Below are 21,362 nucleotides of genomic sequence, written 5' to 3' on the forward strand. Positions count from 1 at the left end.
TTGTGTGGGACACCAGTAGTCCATGTCTGTTGCTGTAACAGTATTTCATGTTTAGAATAAAAAATCCCAGCTCACTGATTTGATCGGGGCAACAGTGCACCTAAAATGTTGCATAATTTTGCTGAGAGATCTTTTACTTTGTGGTAATCTTAGATGACAAAACCCACCAGGTCATTCAGTGTTCCCTTAGTGTTAATGTATCAGAGATGTTGGTGTACTATAACTGAAGTAATATTGTTAAGTCCTTAAAGTCATATTCTTTTATTGTCATGACTGTATTTGAAACTATTTTTATTTTTTTATGATGATTTATATGGAATATGGCTGAAGTAAACTAAAGCCTAAAATACTCAGTCATTTGTTTAATAGTAATTTAACATTATATAATTCACATATAAAACTATGAATTGTAATTTTAAATGGTTTAAAAGCATGTAGAATAGCATATGTAGGCAAGTATATTTCTCCCTTTTTTATCAAGAAGCAAAGACAAAAAGGGGGAAAAAAAGAAACAGGGCAGGGTTGGGTGGTTGAATCAACCGTCCCCACCAATGCCAAAACCAAATCTACGCCCTTGGCCCCAAGTGTAGGTGTTTGAGTATCTCGGGGTCTTGTTACCACTTAGGTGGTTTGGACAGGCGATGTTTTTTGAGCATGTAAATGAGGTCTATTGGCAGATCCAGGATACGCCGGAGTGATTACACGTCCGGATGGCTTCGTTGTGCGTTTAGTTTTATTATTTTTGTAATTGAGTCAAATGGCCAATTATAGTTTCATCATCTAAGTACGATACAAATGAGGTTTACTTGAACTTACCAAAAACTGACCCCAGAGTCAAAGGATGGTGAATAAGCTTTTAAGTCATAAACATGGATTACAATGTAATAATGTAATCTTGAGGTTACATCAATACATAGCTGATAATGCTTTGAGAAGAAATAAACCATGTTAGTGATATTATTCTGCTATTATATGCTTTTCTTAGAGTACCGAGCAAGCTCAGTCAATAGTCCATGTATGTTAAATGTTGGCAGAATGAGAGTTTATAAACTTGTGAATGCTTTCTTTTACATTTTACACTACCTTGTCTAATTCATGTGTTTGTTGTTTGGGGGTCTACTTTGTCTTGCATTTGTAATTAGTTGAGTAAGGAAAAAAAATAACATAGAGCTTAAGCTGCACTTAGAAATCTGTGTCCCTCTCAGTCGTGTTCCTATTATAGTGGATTAAAGAGGCTTAAATGCCATTCAAATGTCTGTTAAATAAAACATGCAGTAGGAAAAGTTTAGCACTGTCACATTAGCTGTCTCAGTTTGAACCCCTGCTCTGGCCACCTTTCTGGCACTTATGACCTTTGGCTGATGCCTACATGCCTTGACAAACTCTGACACACACCCAGCAGTTCAGATTGCGGGATTGTTTACCAGACGTGGTATCTCAGCTGACTGGCCTCACGACTCGAGAGCTGCAAGTGTGTTTCCATGGTAACCATGTATAGTATTGAGAAGAGCAGCAAAGAGAGTGGAAGAGAAACAGAGAGAGAGAGAGAATGAAGCAAACCCTGGGAACCGTAATGTCTTTTTATAATTATCCTTATTTTGTCTGTTATTCCAGCTGTGTGTTAAACATGATGCAGGATTGTTGTTTGCGGCATAAAATAATAAATAAATAAAAGAATAGGCTACAATTAATTTGTTAAAAAAGCATTTGCAGTAACTGAATTAGTGAGTAGCATAAAATAAAAGCTTTGGGAATGAATGCCTAAAAATTGCAGGAAACATGACATACTGAGTTTTAGGAGCTACAGAAATTTAGAAAAAATAAAAATTGGAACACCTGTCTAATGTCACAGTAATCAATATTTAAGCAGTTAGGTGCATTTGCAAAATGTGGAACTAACTTATCTTACATTTATGACAGTTATATTGTCTTAAAACCTTGTAGAGCATAGTAGTGTGCCATTTTGATATAATTCGCAGTGACTGATTAGGCCGCTAACCGAATCTGAATTCTCCTAGGATGATCTCTGAGCTCCAATATTTTTAGTAACATAAAGAAAAAAAAACCCTATTTGTATTTCTCAGTTGTGGTGCAGGCTTGTGGAAAAACTGTCATAATTAATATTACATTAATTCAGTGTTTATCACACAGAAATGTTTATGCAGAGGGAAGAGGGGTTTAGAGTGTGAATGCTGGCCGTGTCATCAGTGGCCTCATGCCTGGACAGAGATGAGGGCAGCATCACTAGATTCAAATGGGATCCAATCAGCAGTCAAGCAGACAGAACGCAGAGTTCCAGCTGATCCTGACTGACACTATGCATCATTAAACAGGAATCAGAAACAGGCATTTGAATGCATAAATTTTCAAAGATATTGTTATACAAGATCATGCAAACAACATCACGCCAACAATTTTAAATATCAGCAGGCAAAATAGATATTTTTTTCTTTACACATATTCATGTGTTGCCCCAAATGTGATGCTCATCCAACCACCTTGTATGTCTGTGTAAATATTTGTGGATAGTTTAAATTGATAAATTATACACAAAAGGCCTGAAACCTAAACACTAAACTTGGCATACAAGGAAATTAGCACAGCTCACCTTCTGCTTCCCTGCTGTAACTCTACTCCTCACTGTTTATTTTCAGTATAAGTACAATGCAGGTTAATACTCAATACCAGCAGACAATCATAGCCATCAAACTAGGCACACATATATGCACGTGCACACTCACACAAACAGATAGATAGTAACTTGGTAACGGATGGTAACATCTAGTGGCAGTTGACAAAACTGCATCACTCAGTGTGTCACATGATCAGTATGTGGCTTTCAGTAACTGATACAGTCGACTGGAGACTTTAGAGAAAACACTGGTAGCAGCAGTGTTATTAACTGTTAACCCCTTCATATCAAACACCAGCAACCTGTTTATGGTTAGTGTTAGGGTTAAGTTAACAGCCATTACTTTATTTAAGAGAATTAAGCTATGTAAGGTAGACTTTCAAAATATCATCACCACTACTTTGCTTTGACTAACAGATGGTGTCAGAATGGCACAGAGACTTGTTTTTTTCTCCTTTATCTTAATTTATATTAATAATATCATTATCATATAACATGGACTACTAGAGATATCATCACTATATTTTTATACCATTTTAAATACACGCTTCAGAAGGAAATGTTGGATTGATCTGAGTCAGGAAGCACAAAAGCTGCAATCTCATAATGTGGTTAAACACTGCAGCCTTCAGGAAGACATTTGTATTGCATATGCATTACAGTAAACTTGATGATATCTGTGTACTGTAAAAGTTTTAGTCTACAAGTGCAGGTTATAATCAGATATTAGATGTCCTGGGATCCCAGATTATCCGAGAGTGAATCCTGAGTGTTGTAATTTACCACAAAAGTAAGGTATGTTGTTCTAAATTTCCAATGCAAGGAGTATCATCAGCACTTTATTTTTTCCAATTATGATAAAAGGCAAATAGCAACGAATGCAATCATCTACAATAAATGTGAATCCCAAATAAATAACTGACGATCTGGGTAACATAACCCTAATGTTACAAATTAATGATTATTCTCCCTAAAGAAAGGAAGCACTAATGATGAACCAAGGATGTGATACCTTATCTATCCTAAGGAAACTGAGGGGTAGTAAATGTTACTTTCTTTCAGGGTTTTGTTACATGCACGTTCTGATAAATGACAGACAATACAGCAAACCATATTAAACACGATTTATCCCTGCACTCCTTTTATTTCTTTTTTTTAATGTCTTAATTCAAGTTTAATAGTTTGTTTCTGTCCTGTGAGTGATTTTTCTGAAATAGTGTGCAAGCTAAATGCCGATGTAAATCAGAAAGTATGCTTGGCTTTGTATATACCTCGAATTTGTCTTGTAAAGTGTAAGCCACGTCAAAGTGTCTCATATGCCACGTAAATAAAATGCAAATAACACAAGAAAGAATAAACTGAGAAGCACATGTTTTTATTTGTAGAAGGTTTTGTTTTTTCAAGCCTGACTCTCTGAGGGTGTGAGTAGCAACATGTTTGCGAAAGCTCCCAGACCCAAGCAAATTAGGTACAGAGATGGTCTGTTTAGTCAGTGAGTGAGAAAATCAGTATGGCTGTCAGACTTATGGTATTCTACTGCTACATTAGCTACATTTCAAATCTATACAGCATAATAATAATAATAATAATAATAACAGGCCTAACTGATGGCGTTAACATGACATGTACCGTTGTAATATAGCACAGCTAGTACAGTAACATACAGCTAATAAAACTTAAACACACCTAGAAATAATTGCTTGTGAAAGAGCATTACTTTAGCAGTCACTGCATTCACGTTTAATTAAAAATATATTTTTCTTAAGCAGTTAAAATAGCAAGCTAGGGCCCTAAAAGACAATGATATAGATCAATATGCAGCTATACGGGATAAAGTACAGTTAACTTTCTAGACACAATAAAATGGAATTTAGAAAAAGCACAGATAATAACTCGATACAGATAGCGTTGTCTGTTTTAGCGTTGCTCACTTCATTAGGATTAGTGGTCCTTCTTCCCTTCATTGTTTTGGTTCTCAGGCTTGTCGAAATCTTCGGTGACCGAACCCACATCTTTTTCCTGAAATACATTGATTTATTAGAAACAGCTGGGCTAAGAGGTGCACTGACTGAGATTTAAAGTGACAGGATTCGATATTTCTAAGACTGCTCGGGATAGTGCTGAGTTTTTCACAAGACTTACCTCAGCCGCCTCTTTTCCAATAGAGCATGTCAACCATTTAATGTATTCCTCTCGCACCTGGTAAAGACAGTTTCAGTACAGTATAATAGTTTAGCTCCATACTCAAAGAGTCCATGTAAAGCTTTACAACCATAATCATTGTTACACTGTGAACATTGTACATCTTAAAATTTGTAAAACACAGTAAAGGAGAAACCAGCAAAGGTCATTTTTTTTAGCTAATAACCACAAACTTACTTTATGCTCCCTTCATTGTGTTACTATTGGCCTAGTGTGAGCATTTAAATGAGACGTTGTGAAAGAGCAAAATTTAATAAGAGCATAGCTCAAGCTAAGGTCTACCTCCTTGTTTAGCAGACAGTGTACGATGTACAGGAAAGTCCCCTGCTGGGAGTTGAGAATGATGAAGAGGACCTGGAAGAAAAGGTTTGTCTGGTACAGGCCCAGAATCCATGTACAGCCCAGTATGACAAACTGTGCCACGATTTTGAAAACAATCAACCTGAAAAACAAAGAGTACAATATATATTTTTAAAAAACTATTTGTGTTTACATTCAGCAGAGTTGAGAAAAGCTGTCCTTTTTTTCTGTTTCATCTGATTTCAGCTCATTTATCCAAAGCCATTCTTCACCTTAACCTTACAATGAGTTCCACTATAAAGACATGTACGTAAGTCACAAATTGTGCATTAGCACTTACATGCAGGTGCCACTTTCATTGTCACCTTAGTGAAAACAGTACATGAATGTTCAAACCTGGTGTCTTTGGATTGAGAAACATCACTCTTCATGTTGGCCAAAGTGGGTCTCAGACTCCAGAGAGTAGCAAGGAACAATAACCAGTTGATCTTTAAAAAACAAACAAACAACAATATTTGCTAGGTGTAGAAAGTAAAAAGAAGCCTGCCACAGGCTTGATAATACAGACTTTTAATTATAGAAAAAAGTGTTTTCGAAAAAGTACTACTGTTAGCATGAGATGGGGTTAAAGGTGACATCAACTCATGCTAAAGAAACTGCTCATGAGTAAGTGTGCAAATAAACTTGCTATTGCTTTTTCTTTTCTACAAACATTTATTCAAAGCCTTTAAAACTACAATTCAGTGTCATCCCTCATCTTCTTTAGAGTTGAATCACATGTCCCTTACAAAATGTGTAAGGGAGGTGGGGAGGTGGCGGGGGTATTGCTTCTGTTGCATTACAATTAGTTGTTAATCCAACATGGCACGACAGTGCTTTAAAAATAATCTTATACCCAATCCTACATTTCATGGGCCAAATACAAAACATTTGTCCAACAGAAGTTAGATGTCCAAGGGCTAACATGACAGCTAACTACAGTCATGTCTCTAAATAAGGATTTTAAATACTCAATACGCAGTTGCAAATACTCAATGTACTCACTGCTAGGACAGCAACAATAGGTCCTGTTAAAGCCCAGTTGAAATTTCGCTTTGTAGAGAGAAAGCATCTGCAAAAGAATCACGTAAACAAGTAAATACACAATCAAGCAAACCTGTTCTAGAAAAATATTGATCATATGGGAAAATATGAAAATAAGTATGTGTTACGCACACATTTGAGGAGGTAACACCATATCCATCAGAGTAAATTAGTGCAGAAACACCCACTATTACAAATGGAACACCATAGCCAACAAGGTAGAGAATTGGCCTGGGGAGGCCATCTCGTCGGATGACTTGCACCTTGGAGAGCCTCCGTACCAACAAGTGGAGCTGTAGTGCCTCCAGCAACATCCACACAAAACTGGCAACAATTAAAAAGTGGAGAAGTCCTGCCATGACAGTGCAGGCCAGCTGTAGAGACAGATAAATGAATTTAAACTCAAAGCTTTATGGATAATTGGAACACAAAAGAGAATCCTTTGATAATTCTTGTAGTTTAGCCACATTGTACCTTATTATCAGTGTATTTGTCATTCCACAACAAGAGCAGTTGTGAAAAAAACAGGTTGAGGCAGAGGTGGAGACGGGCGGTGTTGTTAATTTTGGGATTCCAGCTGCACAGAAGGAAGGTAAGGATGGCCAAAGCCAAAAAGAAAAGTCCAATAATCACACATACCCGGTTCAGCCACTCTAAAAAAGGATTCGATGGTGTAGGCTGAAAATGAGACATATGTAGATTGTGATTAAAATGACCTTACTGCATATTTTTCTTAGTATATCACTGCAAGTAACTATTCAAGTCCCTTCACAGTTGGCTTTGGGACAAACCCCTGACAATCCTTTAGCTCCCAGACACATAGACTTACCAGATCACAAGTACTTCTGGAAAGACTGTCATAAACCGGCTAAATCAACCTGTACCAAGCATTTATACACTAGCTAAGGAGATTGTTTGTGGCCAAGGGAGGTTCCACAAAGTACTGTATTCAATTTCTAAATTTTTTTATAACAGATTTTGGGTTTGCAAGAATTTTTCCCTACGTATTGCCATTCTGAGTCACTGAGTGTTCGCTAATAGAAAAAAAAGGAGTTATTTTATCAAATTAAATTACTTCTACAACACAATGAAGTGAAGAAAAGAATAAGTGTGTGCATCCACCACTCAAAATCTGTCTGGATTTTAATATTTATTTAACCATAACAAATTAGTTCATCAAAAAAGAAGAAGAAAAAATTATATACCTCCCCAATCTGCATGATGAGAGCAAATGTAGAAAGGTGAGAACAGCTGCAGATTGTATAGTTTTCATTAGAGAATGCAATCCAGCAGCCTTCCTCTGACCAGCTCATAGACTTTCCTTCTACAGTTTCTGTGGTTTTCCAGTAAACACAACTGACTGTTCCTGTTTCTGGTATTTCCTGAAAAAGCAAAGTGCACATGGGCAAGAAACATTAAAAGTCTGTATCCCTCTGCGTTAATAGATGTAGAGTCGAGATTCTGCAGCTGTACCTTCCTATGGTAGATAGTAAAGTTGACAGGCTCTGTGAGGTTAGTGTTATTAACTGGTATTATGGCTGTGATAACATCTGAACACATCTCTGTCTTTTTCTCTGTTTGGAAATACTGATGACTGAGAAGACTCTCCATCCCATTCAGTGTCATAAAAGCAGCTGTTGCAGATCCTGGAGTTTTCGCATCAGAAAAGAAATTAAAAACCATTCATTAAATAAAAACAGTTTGGATTTGTCAGTATATTTAATTTTTAAAATACTCTCTCACCATTGTTAGCATGAGCTATAGCCTGCAAGTTGAAGTCCATGGTATTTCCATTAGCAGAGAGGGAGGTATTCCAGTTATCCTTACTCCCTGGACCAATGGCCAGCAGGCTCAGATCTTACAAACAGATAACAATCAGTCAATTCAAAACAGTAATTTTAAATATAGTCAAGCTACAAAATATTAGAATCTAACTTACCCACTGTTGAAGAGTGCACTTCCTTTTTGGTTTGGTTTTCGGTAGGTGGAGTCATTGCAACAACGATATACTCTGAAAGGTCAAGAATTGCGTTGCCCATCGTCCCATCTCCTTCACTACTCACCTTGCTTTCTGTGGCTCGTGGTCCAACACCGGACACGGCCTGCAAAAATGTAAATCATTTTAATCAGTGAAACACATAAATGTAAATACAGACATGGAATATGGTATGTTTTCTTTGGCTGGACATTAAGTACCATAGATGCAGCAAAGCTGTTGGCTACGGTCTGCAAACACATTATGAAGAAAAGAGAGAAGGTGTTAGATAAAATGTACTGTGGTATACTCAGTACATCACATAACATATTATTTTTAGTTACAAACCATGTCTGAATATAAAACAAAGCACATTCTGGCTTAGTCTTGTCATAAGCATCACTTTTGAACTACATACCGCTTCTGGTATGAAGGCACCTGTATTGTTTGTCAGGTCATCTTGCATATTGCTGATGAACGATATTTCTTTTGTCTGACCCTGCATTGAATGTGCAGTATTAGTATTCATTTATTACAAAGCACTGTCTGGTAATTGTCATGGTTTCATTTCCTGTTGCTTTATTAGAATGGAGCTAAACATTGGTTTAAACATTGTTATGCATTGGTGACTAAATAAGGCACCTTTAAAAGGTAAATATTTCAATGGGTCTCACCTCTTTAACTGGAACTTTATTTAGAGCATCTTCAACGCCTGTCAGTAAATTAAAAATGTTAACATCAACTGTCCTCTAACCAAATAAATAACCTTAAAATAATTCAAAATTATGGTTGAAACTGACTCACTTTGACAATATGTGACATTCAATATCCAGGCAACGATTCCAGTTGTAGGGAACAATCCATCGGGGCAGGAACAGTAAAAAGTACCCGGTACATTAGTGCACACAGTCATTTCACCACATATACCGGGTGTCTCAGTGCATTCGTCAATATCTGCAGTAGAGACAGCAAACACACACACACACACGCAAGGCAATCTGTTTTTATTGATCATTTGATCAAACTGCTGCATTTAATCATATTTGAGCTGCTATATGTCAAAACACCAAACAAGAGCGCAAACCTCTGCACGGGTTATCATAGCTGGCTATAAAGGCTGGGTTGTTAATCCGATAACCAGGGATACAGGTGCACAAGTAAGATCCAATTGTATTTGAGCAGTTACAATCTGGTCCGCAGATGTCTATACATGTACTACACACTGGTAGGGTACACTCATTAATATCTGTTGAAGTACATGAATTAAAAAATATGTTATCAACAAAAGAAGCCATATATTCTTTTCTGAGAAACAAAAATTACATCAGCAGATGCCTGGACGCGTTTCTATGACAACGATAAACACATATTTGGAGGACTCTTGGCTAGTCTATCCGATTAGGTAATAATGGAAAAGAGTTAGTATTACTATTCTGTTAAACTCTAACAAGGACAGGTTGTGCAGCTAAATTGTGCTAGCAATTCCAAATCTGGATAGTATGTTTTCATGTTTTATCCACCGATAAAAGATTAAATATAATCTCTGCATAGCTTCCACATTGTGTGACAATGTTTTTCATAATTCATTTTTAAAAAGTCTGTATTATTTTAGCCAAGCCATGACATTGCCAGTGCTTCATTGAACACTTTGATAATTCATATCCTTCTGACACTAAAACAGCAATGACCCTGTGATTTAATGTATTTTGTCAGCCTAGGCCTTTCTTTACTCAGTATAACAATCTTGTGACATTGTAGTGGTCACAATAAATACTTTTGAAATAGCAGGGAAACACACAGAGACAAAGAGAGAGAGCAAACACAAGTGACTTCAAATGTAAATAAAACAATTTTCACATACCAGTGCAGACGTTGGTCTCATTGGGTTGTTTAGTTTTATCCATTGGTTCAAAACCAACCTTACAGCTACAGGAGTAATTTCCAGGCAGGTTTTGGCAGATAGAATATGGACCACATATTGTTGAGTTGTAACACTCATCAATATCTGAAGTTAGAAAATTACAGCTAGTTAGTTACTTATTTGTTGATTCTTATCACACTGGATTTTAAAGTGAGTAAAAGTACAAACCACTCTTTCACACAAACTAATACAACTCTTAATATACTATGCATATAAATATTCTGTAGTCACACTCAGTAATTAACAGTAATATGAACAGTCCAATGTAGTTCACTTTATAGAATATTGTAACATGCAATACAGACCTTGGCAAACAGGGGACATGCTATAATCAGCCCTAAAGCCTTTAGAGCAGTTGCACACAAAACTTCCTATGTTGTTGTAGCAGGTCCCGTATGGCCCACAGACACCACTAAGACATTCATCAATATCTACACAAAGAACAATTAAAAAGTGAATATGAAACAAACTAAACTGAATTATTTCTGTGTTTGTTTGTTTGTTTGTTTGTTTGTTTGTTTGTTTGATTTGTACCTTCACAGCCGGGGGACAGTTTACTTTTTAATATTGGCGTCGGCATTTGAAATCCTGTCCAACAGTTACAACTGTATGACCCAACTGTATTGAAACAGTTGGTATTACGACCACAAATTCCTTTAGTCCTTGTGCACTCATCGATATCTGGTAAGATGATACACAATCAGCAAATTGCAAACTTTAAAAACATATTAGTCCAGATGATGCACTTGCTTCTGAGTGTCTGTTTAATCCAATGAGCATATAAATAACTGTTTTTACAGTCACTGGTATAAACATTATAGGTCTAGATTACTTTAATTATGTATTATTTTCATATTAATCATAATATCAAAAAATATCATTATTGCTGTTTTGAAAATAACATCTTGTTTTTAATGCACTATAATTTCTTACCAATACAGCCATATGAATTTGAAGTAGCCAGGTAGTCTGGAGGCATTTCATATCCATCATTGCAAGTGCATCCCCCATCTGTGCAATTACCCAATGATCCACAAGACGTTGCAGTACACTCACTATGATCTAAATAGATATAAAATCATGGTACATGTTCATATTATAAATAATATAACACTTATAGTATTTCTAATAAATAATGCATTGTATATTTTATAAATTAGGATAAATAATAATATGATATATATTTGTATTAAAAAACATTTCCATGAATGCAGCATGTATTGCTCATAACATTAATGAGTATGGTAACTAAAGCAATCTTGGTGACACAATAACAGGTATGTTACTTGCTTGTGCAAAGCACCAAACAGTTCGTAGCTGGCAAGTTGTTTCACATCTTTACTAGTTTTCCAAATACTGAGGCCTAATCAAATAAAGTTTAGTGGAGCCAAAGAATACATTTGTTTTAATGTAATATTTGATTTTTGTGTTTTATTCTGTCTAACTTGTTTGGGTTTTTTATTGTTATTCCACTATTATTTTTGTTTTTTAAATATTTCTTTTATAAGAATATTGTGTAACTGCGTCTCAGTGGCAAGCTGCATATTACTTTGTCAATGTAGTTTACTCCCAGACTCTTTTAGGTTGTATCCATCACAAATATCTGCAAGTAACTACCGAATATTATTAGTCATGCTATCTACTTTAATCACTGTTACATTTTCTTTTACAAAATTATATGTGAGGAAAATCATCAACACAAGGCATAAACTCACAAGACAAAGATAATCAGTAAATATAATGAAAAGAGAAACTATCAAAAGGGGAGAAAATGTTGGTCCTAAAAAAAGATTTCAACACCAGTGTATTAACACATTGTTTGGATGATTGATTGATTTACATTCAAAACTGGTTCAACTAGCTAGAGATTTGACCTCAGTTAATAAACATATTTAAAAATATGTTTTAACTGTATTTGACAATAACACTACTCATGAAAATTGAGAAAACACAGTTTTTAATATTAGAAGCTAATGTTCTGGCATGCCCAGTAGGCAGGTCAGTTAACAATGCATTGATTTTTTTTTAAGATGTAAAAATGTGCTTTTAAAAATGTGAAGTAATGAAAGAAGATTTTTAATTTAACTGACTAGTGTTAGGAGAAGAGATAATGAACCCAGGAACTACATAAGCAGTCTGAATCAATCCAACACTTCTTCGTTTTTGAGCACATTTGTTACGCTGAAATCTTTTTGGATCATCAAACAAATTAATAAAAGTGAAAACGTATTTTAATACAGATAAATACAAAATAATATTTTGAAATGATCAGTTAATTTATTAAGAAAAAAAAGTCATCCAAACCAACCTGGCCCTGTTTGAAGTATTTCCTCCCTTTATTGAGTCATGAATTCACAGGTAGTAACAGTTAACCGTATCTTTTGGAAAGCTAAGTTCAATTTCATTAGCCATGCCCAGATTATTCTAGTGTAAAACTAACACAGCATTCATAAAATGTGATCCTAGTTTGAGTCAAATATGGTGGTATTAGTGTGGTGGTCTGGGGCTGCTTTGCAGCTTCAGGGTGGCTTGCTGTAATTAATAAAACCATGAATTGTGCTCTAGACCAGAAAGTTTTGAAGGAGAATATTTGACCATCGTTTTGTGCTGTTCAAGCTCACTTGAGTTGCAGCTGGACAATAATCCAAAAAACACCACCAAAACCACCTCTGAATGGCTCAAACAATACCAAAACGAATGGAGTGGCCGAATCAAAGTCCAGAATCAGACTGAGAACCTTTCGGTGACCTAAACAGGTTTTGGCTGAAAACCATGTGGCTGAATTAAAACCTCCAGTTCTTGCTGCCAAAGGGGGCAAAACCAGTTATTATGTTTAGGGGGCATTTACTTTTTCACACATGGACATGCTGGTTTGGACAGCATTTTTCCTTAATAAATGAAATCATCAATTAAAAAACATATTTTGTATATATTTGGTTTAAGAGCTGACTGGGAAAAACAAGTAGACCTATCAAAGCACTGCAGAAATATTTTATTTAAAGTCATTAATATAATATTTAACTTTTTTCCGTATATAATTATTTACTAAAATTATGAAATCATAATAATGTTATCAATATTGAATTGTATTATTTCTTACATATTTTTTTAAATGTGATTTTCACCATCTATCTAAAATTACAATTTTCAATTTTAGTAACTTAATTTTCAAATTCAAATTAACAGCACTTACATAAATTAAATGAAGAAGTCCACATGAGCTAGTTTGATATCTTCAGGTGATAAATTCGGAAGTAGTCTCACATCATTTGAAAGAATACAGTTCACTTACCCAGAAAAAGACGCGGTTTATTATGACACATGAAGTTTGCAAATTTGCTGATCATTTCTGACTTTGAAATTTGCACTGTAAGATTTGCACATCATGGTATAATGTCTTTTAAACTGTGTTTGGTACGCACAGAAAATAATGCAAATTCAATGACAATGTCATTCTACCAGAACATGTATCTGTTATCCGTGTCAGCTTCCTCCAGAGGACGTGTTGCAGTTTGTTTGTTTTTTGAAATAAACAGCAATACCTTTCTATTACTTTAAGTATAGAAAATAGAAAATTGTTGTTACAATATTTTTATATTAAATTAAAATATCTTCACAAAGTAATTAACTTATTAATTTACTATTTAAATTCTTCTCCAACAAAGATATTAATACATTTCATTTAATATAAGTTAACATAGGTTTCACATTTCAAAGTGAGTTTTAAAGAATCTTGAGCATGTCTTGAATAATGTAGGTGACTGTAATGTAAGGTGACTGTTACTGTTACTCAAAAAAACAAAAAACAACTAATACATTAGATGATACTTTTCCTAGTAGTAATGCACCACATTACTTGATTACTCACTGGAAAAAAATCATTTATTTGTAAAACACCAGGTCACTACCAAAATGTTAATATGTGAATGCTTTTCAGATGCATTTTGGGCTTACATAATTATTATTATTGTAATTATTATTATTATAAAGACATTTTGCATTATTTTTTCTATCAAATATCACTAATGGCATTTCTGGTGTTACATTAAGTTTAAAATGTTTCTTAATTGTCTAAATGAGAATTGATCTTTTGAAACTTCAACTTTTGGGTGTTTTTTTATAGTTTGTTTTAGTCATAATACAGTGAATGTAACACTTGCTTGTAAGATGTTGCCTGTAAAATACAAATGTAAACACATCGTGTAAATTTCACACAATTCTTTAAACCAATAAAACTTCAAATTTAAATTATACACAAAAAAAATGTCTCTACTCACAAGTTACATATACCATGTTGGGAGCAGGGAGGGGATCCACTGGTTTATATACATAGAATCCTCCTGGACAGAGCGCCACACTCAGTGAAAAACTCTTGTCATTACACCCTTGTGCAGTCCCATTCGTCGGATACAGAGACAAATTAGTTGGTAAGGGAAATGGTATAAAAATGGGGACAAGTGTAGCACTAGTTTGGACTGTTACACATGATGTAACAACTGTGTCTCCACCGATCCCTGTAAAGCGCAACCATTTGTCAAGAAAATTTGTATCATTTTGGGAAAAGCCAGTAGAAGTGGTAGATGCAAAAAAGGCTCGGTTCCGCCATGGTTCATTTATCGCAGTGTATCCGTCACAAGAACCTGCAAATAACAAGCAAGCATTGGTATCATAGTAGTTATTTTACAAATTTTTGGAGGATTTGCTGTGGTTTTTTTGTTTGTTTGTTTGTTTGTTTTGTTAGTGTTTACTGTAGCAGAAAATCTTACATACCAGGGGGAAAATCACAAGAGACAGGTATGATAAATAAACCTATCAAAAAGAAAAATACTGGTGAATGAACTAGTTTTCAGTGCTTTAAAAGGTGATTTTTCAACAGCTAAAACCAAAAACTAAAACTTTTGCAATTAAAGTATTGTAAACATTGACTTAAATTTACACATATCTTTATGAAATGCTACTTGAAGTAGTCAGTAATAGTAACTGTTTATAATTTACCATTATTTGAATAGACATATGTCTCTTTGAATCCAGAATCTAAACTAAAATTTGTTCCATCTTAATAATCTAGTTTTCTCATTAAAATTAGCACTGACATCAATTTAATACCTTCAGTTCCAAAAAGTTTATTTTCTCTGTCAAATTCACTTACCCAGAAAAAGTGACAAGACACAATCCATAGTGACAAGTCAAGTCAAGTCTCCAGATCTGTTCTGAATGTTCACATTGTAAAACATGAACAACACCCAAATATTGCTTTTAAAAGCATTATGTGAATGCAAAAAGCAATGCAAATTCACCAACTTGTGTTGACTATGTTAAGGACCTAGGAAAGATACACACAATGTGACATGCAGGACTTTTATGTCTTTTTCATGTTAAACAAAAAAAACCTGTCAGATTTGTGAAGCATTTATTCTTTTCTTTAGTTCCTTTCTCAGATCTCAAAGACAATGAACACAGTTATACTTAAAATTCCCAATACTGTTAAAATCTGGACCAAATCAATTTAGAGACTAAGGACTTTTAAAATACACTTCAAAATTTATCAAATAGCTATTTTATTTGTGAAATTAAAAAACAGGGGCTGTCCTGCTTGTCATTCTTTTTCTCTAGTCCATCTCGTATTTCTGATCTATTGAATATTTGTCCTTTCACACAAAAAAAACATTTCAAGCTTTCAGTCAAAACCTGCATCAGAGCTCCCTCCTACTTCCAAACGAACCGTATCAGTGTTTTGTGTATGCTAATTCATATGTATACGATCAGTGCCTGCATTTGCTTTATGTTACCAACTACTCCTCCTTCAGCCTCCACCAGCGCCCTACTGTGTGCTCTCGTCAAGCTGCAGTAATCATGGCACCTGCATGAAAAATGTAGTCATACTGTGCGGCTGTGTTTCAGGCCTGTAAAAAGGGCAAGACTCCTTCCTTTCCTCATGCCAAAAAGGCACCCATGAGTAAACCGTATTATGGGACACTGATAATTAGTGACCAACTTTCTTCCTCCTAAATTCTAAATTAAAGTAAATAATGTATTTACTTTAAATTCATTTAAAAGGTCAAAAACAGAACTTTGGGTGTCAGGTAACTTTATTGAGTCAAATTAAGCAGTATGTAAATTCCACAACCAACCACTTTAATAGCATTAAAAGGAGTATATTGCAATCCTGTAAAACTGTATTACAAGCCAGTTGTACAATAGTTGACTCCAACCACTGAATCAATCATTGGTCAATCGTTGATCAATCGTCATTAAGCAACTTTAAGTAAGCAAAACTAAAACTTAAGTAAGCAAATGTTTGCTTAACAACTAGATTTATTAAAGAAAAAAGGCTGTCCAAACCCTCCTGGTCCTGTGTGAAAAAGTTATTGTCCTCTAGCCCTAATAACTGGTTGTGCAACCCAAGATCTGATGTATGATTTGGGTGCACCTATATCTGGCCATAACCTTTTCAAAATAAAGGTGAACATTTGGGAGAAAAACTTGGGACATTTAATCAGCAAGTAGTAGTTTAAAATACTTTCTAAATATCGAAAAGCACAAGTATTACATAAAATGCACTAATTTTTCATGACAAAAGAACTTACAAGGTAAATTCACAGTACAAATTGAAATATTTGAAAAGAAAGTAAAAAGTTATTAGCAGAAAAGTAGATAAATCTTCTATTTCTTCCATGTTTCCCGTCACTTATTTATCAACATCAGCTGATGTTGACGTCTGAGGGATGTCCAAGTCCTCGGAAACTGATGGTACATTTTTCTGTCAAAAAAGTAGTGCTGATACTTTAGAAGAACTAAAAAACATTTTTAGAAAAGGTTTAAATTTATTACAAGCAAAGCAACACTTTATGCAGTCACATTTACAACACAGGTAGGCAAAGTGAAAAAGTCTCATTGGTCAAGTGGCTGCTATGCAAAACTTACCACTGAGCCGCCTTCTCTGGTCTTGTTGAACGAACAGGTCAGCCATTTGACATACTCATCTCTAATCTAGAATATGAAATAAATGCACACTTTGAAAAATAAATTAATTTACTCTCACCATAAAACTCGTAAAAAAATACCACTAATATGTTGTAAATAGAGATGATGTTAAATCACAGAGCAGGTCATTATTAAACAAGAGTTTTCAAACTGTGGTGCATGCCCTATAGCTAGATCCATAGAGCCACAGAGCCATTGCTAGTGGGGCAGAGTTTAGCTTTTATTTAACTACATTTAACTTAAATCTTTTTTTTTCTCTTATAAAGAACACATCTATTCGCTTCCGCTTATCCTTTTCAGGGTCACGGGGGGCGCTGGAGCCTAGGGCGAGAGGCAGGGTACACCCTGGACAGGTCGCCAGTCTGTCGCAGGGCTAACACAGAAACAGACAACCATTCGCACTCACATTCACTCCCGCATTCACACCTATGGGCAATTTAGATTAATCAATTAACCTATCCCCACTAAGTGCATGTCTTTGGATGGTGAAAGGAAGCCGGAGTACCCGGAAAGAACCCACGCAAACACGGGGAGAACATGCAAACTCCACACAGAAAGACCCCGGCCTGATAGTGGAATTGAACTCAGGACCTTCTTGCTGTGCAGCATTCTTATGAAGAATGAATTATAAAAAGTTTGACATACAGTATGTGAGAAAAATGTTAAGAAACACTGGTATAACGAGTCTACCTCTTTGTTGAGGACACAGTGGACAATGTAGAGAAAAGTACCCTGCTGGGAGTTCAGAACTATAAAAACAACCTGAAAGAACAGGTTTGTCTGGTACAGGCCAAGAATCCAGGTACAGCCAAGTATAACAAACTGGGCCAATATCTTGAACAAAATCAACCTGCAAACAGAACAACAGAAAGTTTTTACAGTTCTTTACAAAACATTGGAGCAGGATGTTAAATAAAATCACATCAGTATGCTAAATGAATTTACTGTAACTGCACTTATAGTCAAACAGGATGACATATTTAGTCTCTAGAGATGAACTGATTGTCTGGCAAGGGAAAGGTATCTCCCAATTTCCAGTCTTCTCTGGCCCAGAAGGGGGACTGGCTGGTCAGCGTCTTGCACATACATTTCATGAGCAAATTGTTACAAACTACTATTTCTACACACTCACAGTGCACAAATAAAAAACTATTTACTTGCACATGGAAAAGCATGCAAATAGTTGTGCACACACTCACAGGCGCATGCCAACAAGTTGCCAGCATGGAAACTCCCCACGACGAGTGAAGACACAAAGTTCGCCAAAGTAAACCACCATAGAAAATGTTTGTTATGACAAACCTGATCAAACACTTAATTGTGTACTTTTTAAAATTAGCCAACAAATGAAAAGTGACTCAAGCTAAACTATTCACAGCTCAGAACCCACCACAAGTAAGAGAGTCAGGCAAGAGCTGTGAAAGGAAAATTACAGACAGGTGAGAAAAAAGGGAAAAGGGTTGATGTGCTCTGATCTAGTGAATTCATAAGTATACGGGAAAATGATGCAAGTATCTGATATAAAGGTGGGTATACAGCAGCTCATTTCTATTCAATTAGTAGCGTGCTTGACAGAGAAAATCCTGTAACTTACTCAATTTGGACCAAAAGTTTAATAAGCTTAATATTTTTTATTATGCAAATAATATTTTGCATTGAAAAAAGTTGATTTTCTTTCTATATAATGTCAATTGTAGTTGAAATAGGGAAAAATCTGTGTTGTCATTTAGCAAATAATCAAAATCAGAATGGAAATTGCAATTAGTCTCGAGTCTCTACTGAGTGACATTTTTTTTAAAAGCTGCTTTAAGTATACAAAAATCATAATGATTACTCAGAATTTGAGCTTGCTCTTTAAATTAAATAAACCTTAAACTTACTTTGTATCTTTGGACTGAGAGATATCACTTTTTATGTTAGCCAAGGTGGGCCGCAGACTCCATAAAGTTGCACCAAACAGGATGCAATTAAGCTGATAAAATAAACAGATTTATAATTTAATTTTGAGACAAATTATGACGTTAAGAAAAGACATGTAATGTGTAATACAGTTCTAACACAAAAATAGACACACAGCAAGGATCGCTATCACTGGCCCTGTTAAAGCCCATTTGAAGTTTCGTTCTTCTGACAGCCAGCATCTACAATGAAAACGCACATTAGAGACCATTATCCAGTCTTGTACATTTAGTAATAAAAGGATTTAATACATAAATCTGTGCATTGCACCGTGTCCGACTTACACATTAGCCTTAGTACGTCCGTATCCACCAGAATACATCAGTGCAGAAACACCAACAATCACAAATGGAACACCATAGCCAATCAGATAGAGAAGAGGCCTGGGGAGACCATCTCTTTGAATGACTTTCACCTGGGAGAGCCTTCTAACCAACAGGTGGAGCTGTAGTGCCTCCAGCAACATCCACACAAAACTGGCAACAATAAAGAAGTGGAGAAGCCCTGCCATGACAGTGCAGGCCAGCTGTAGAGACGGATAAATGAATGTAAGCTTTATGGACAATTGGAACACAATAGAGAATCCTTTGATAATTCTTGTAGTTTAGCCACATTGTACCTTATTATCAGTGTATTTGTCATTCCAGAGCAGGAGGAGTTGCGAAAAAGCCAGGTTGAGGCAGAGGTGGAGACGGGCAGTATTGTTAATTTTGGGATTCCAGCTGCACAGAAGGAAGGTAAGGATGGCCAAAGCCAAAAAGAAAAGTCCAATAATCACACATATCCGGTTCAGCCACTCTAAGAAGTCATTCTGTGGTACAGGCTGAAAATGAGATACATGGATGCAGATGAAAATGGATGGCTTATTAAAATGCTTTAAAGCTGACAAATGTCTAAGATCCGGGTGATCCATTTCAGACTTAATCCAAGTTGAAGATTTTTTAAGAGCAATTTTTAGGTTGTGTATCTTTCTAATTCGGCAGTAATGATTCTTGTAATGATTCCACAAGTCCACAGTTCAATTTACAGTTCAGTTTTTGGGACCCTATTTCAATTTATAGTCCTTCTGTTATTTCTCCCTTCAGTCCATAGACAATTCCCCAGGTTTGATAGCATATGCCAAGAAGTGTGGGATAACCTGTCTAAAACTGGGTATGTAAAGTGTACTATACTTGTTGACAAAGCAGTTTGACAGAATACCGAATTAAAGTTCTAGAGAAATTTTGACTGATTACAAAACATTTTTTTTCTTCCACTTAAAATGTAAAAAGGGATTTAACCGCTTATATACACTGCATGTTTCCATTTGTCAAATTGTGGGGTGTGAATTTAATAAAATCTGAAAAATGTACAAGTATGTTAAGTCCTGTAAGTAATGAGGCTTCAACCTTACCAACATGTAACTGACATACCTCCCCAATCTGCATTATGAGAGCAAAGGTAGAAAGGTGAGAGCAGCTACAAACAGTGTAGTTTTTTTGAGAGTATGCAACCCAGCAACCCTCTTTTGACCAACGCATCGTCTCTCCATTCTGTCCACCTTCGGCTTCTCCAGCTTCCCAGTACACACAAGTGACCATTCCATTTTCTGGTACTTCCTAAAAAAACGAAATAAACAAAGGCAAGAATAAAAAGTCTGATTCAAGTGTTTGCCCTCTTCCTGATTTCCTAGTGTCTTGCATATTAAACACAAATGTTAATATTGGACAAAGATAGTAAGATAGTAATACCACAATCTAAAGAAACAACTGAGAAACAAAGTCACTGATAGCTATGAGTCTGGAAAGCTTCCTGCTTCCTCATGGAGTGACTGGGCTACCAAAATTACTCCAAGAGCACATTCACAACTCATCCAGGACATCACAAAAGAACCGAGAACATCATTAAAGAACTGCAGGCTTCACATGTCTCAGTTAATGTCAGAGTTCATGATTCAAGAATAAGAAAGAGACTCGGCAAAAATGGCATCCACGAAAGAGTTCAAGAAGTAAAACACTTCTGACCAAAAGGCTCATCTCACCTTTGCCAAAAAAAAAACATCTTGATGATCTTGAGGACTTTTTGGAAAATATTCTGTGGACTAATGAGACAAAAGGAGAGGATTTTGGAAGATTTGAGTCCCATTACATCTGGGGCTGTTTTGGTGCCTCAGGACCTGGAAAACCATGAATGCTGCTGTCTACCAAAATATCCTGAAGGAGAATGTCGGCCATCTGTTCAAGACCTCACTCTAAAGCACGATTACGTTGTTAAAGAATGTTAGCTACCACTCACCGCTTGTCTGCAGGCTTTATTTAAATCTAAAA

The 21,362-nt window shown here is 35.7% G+C and overlaps 2 protein-coding genes across 2 annotated transcripts; both read right to left on the reverse strand.

Annotated features, from left to right (window-relative positions):
- Positions 1-4,423: 4,423 nt before the first annotated feature.
- On the reverse strand, positions 4,424-5,609 carry LOC120439793 (adhesion G protein-coupled receptor E1-like). The gene is made up of 4 exons (XM_039610849.1): positions 5,531-5,609; positions 5,117-5,276; positions 4,775-4,831; positions 4,424-4,651 (listed from the first exon to the last, which is right to left on the reverse strand). Exons 1-4 carry the CDS (start codon positions 5,563-5,565, stop codon positions 4,574-4,576), a joined length of 330 nt encoding a protein of 109 aa, XP_039466783.1. The 5' UTR covers positions 5,566-5,609; the 3' UTR covers positions 4,424-4,573.
- A 10,584-nt stretch (positions 5,610-16,193) lies between these two features.
- LOC120440048 (adhesion G protein-coupled receptor E1-like) lies at positions 16,194-20,641 on the reverse strand. The gene is made up of 8 exons (XM_039611612.1): positions 20,469-20,641; positions 19,676-19,879; positions 19,341-19,582; positions 19,172-19,238; positions 18,978-19,069; positions 17,788-17,947; positions 17,038-17,103; positions 16,194-16,873 (listed from the first exon to the last, which is right to left on the reverse strand). Exons 1-8 carry the CDS (start codon positions 20,634-20,636, stop codon positions 16,802-16,804), a joined length of 1,071 nt encoding a protein of 356 aa, XP_039467546.1. The 5' UTR covers positions 20,637-20,641; the 3' UTR covers positions 16,194-16,801.
- Positions 20,642-21,362: the final 721 nt, after the last annotated feature.

Source organism: Oreochromis aureus, linkage group 4 (genome assembly GCF_013358895.1).
Source record: "Oreochromis aureus strain Israel breed Guangdong linkage group 4, ZZ_aureus, whole genome shotgun sequence".
In the NCBI taxonomy this organism is placed as follows: Eukaryota; Metazoa; Chordata; class Actinopteri; order Cichliformes; family Cichlidae; genus Oreochromis; species Oreochromis aureus.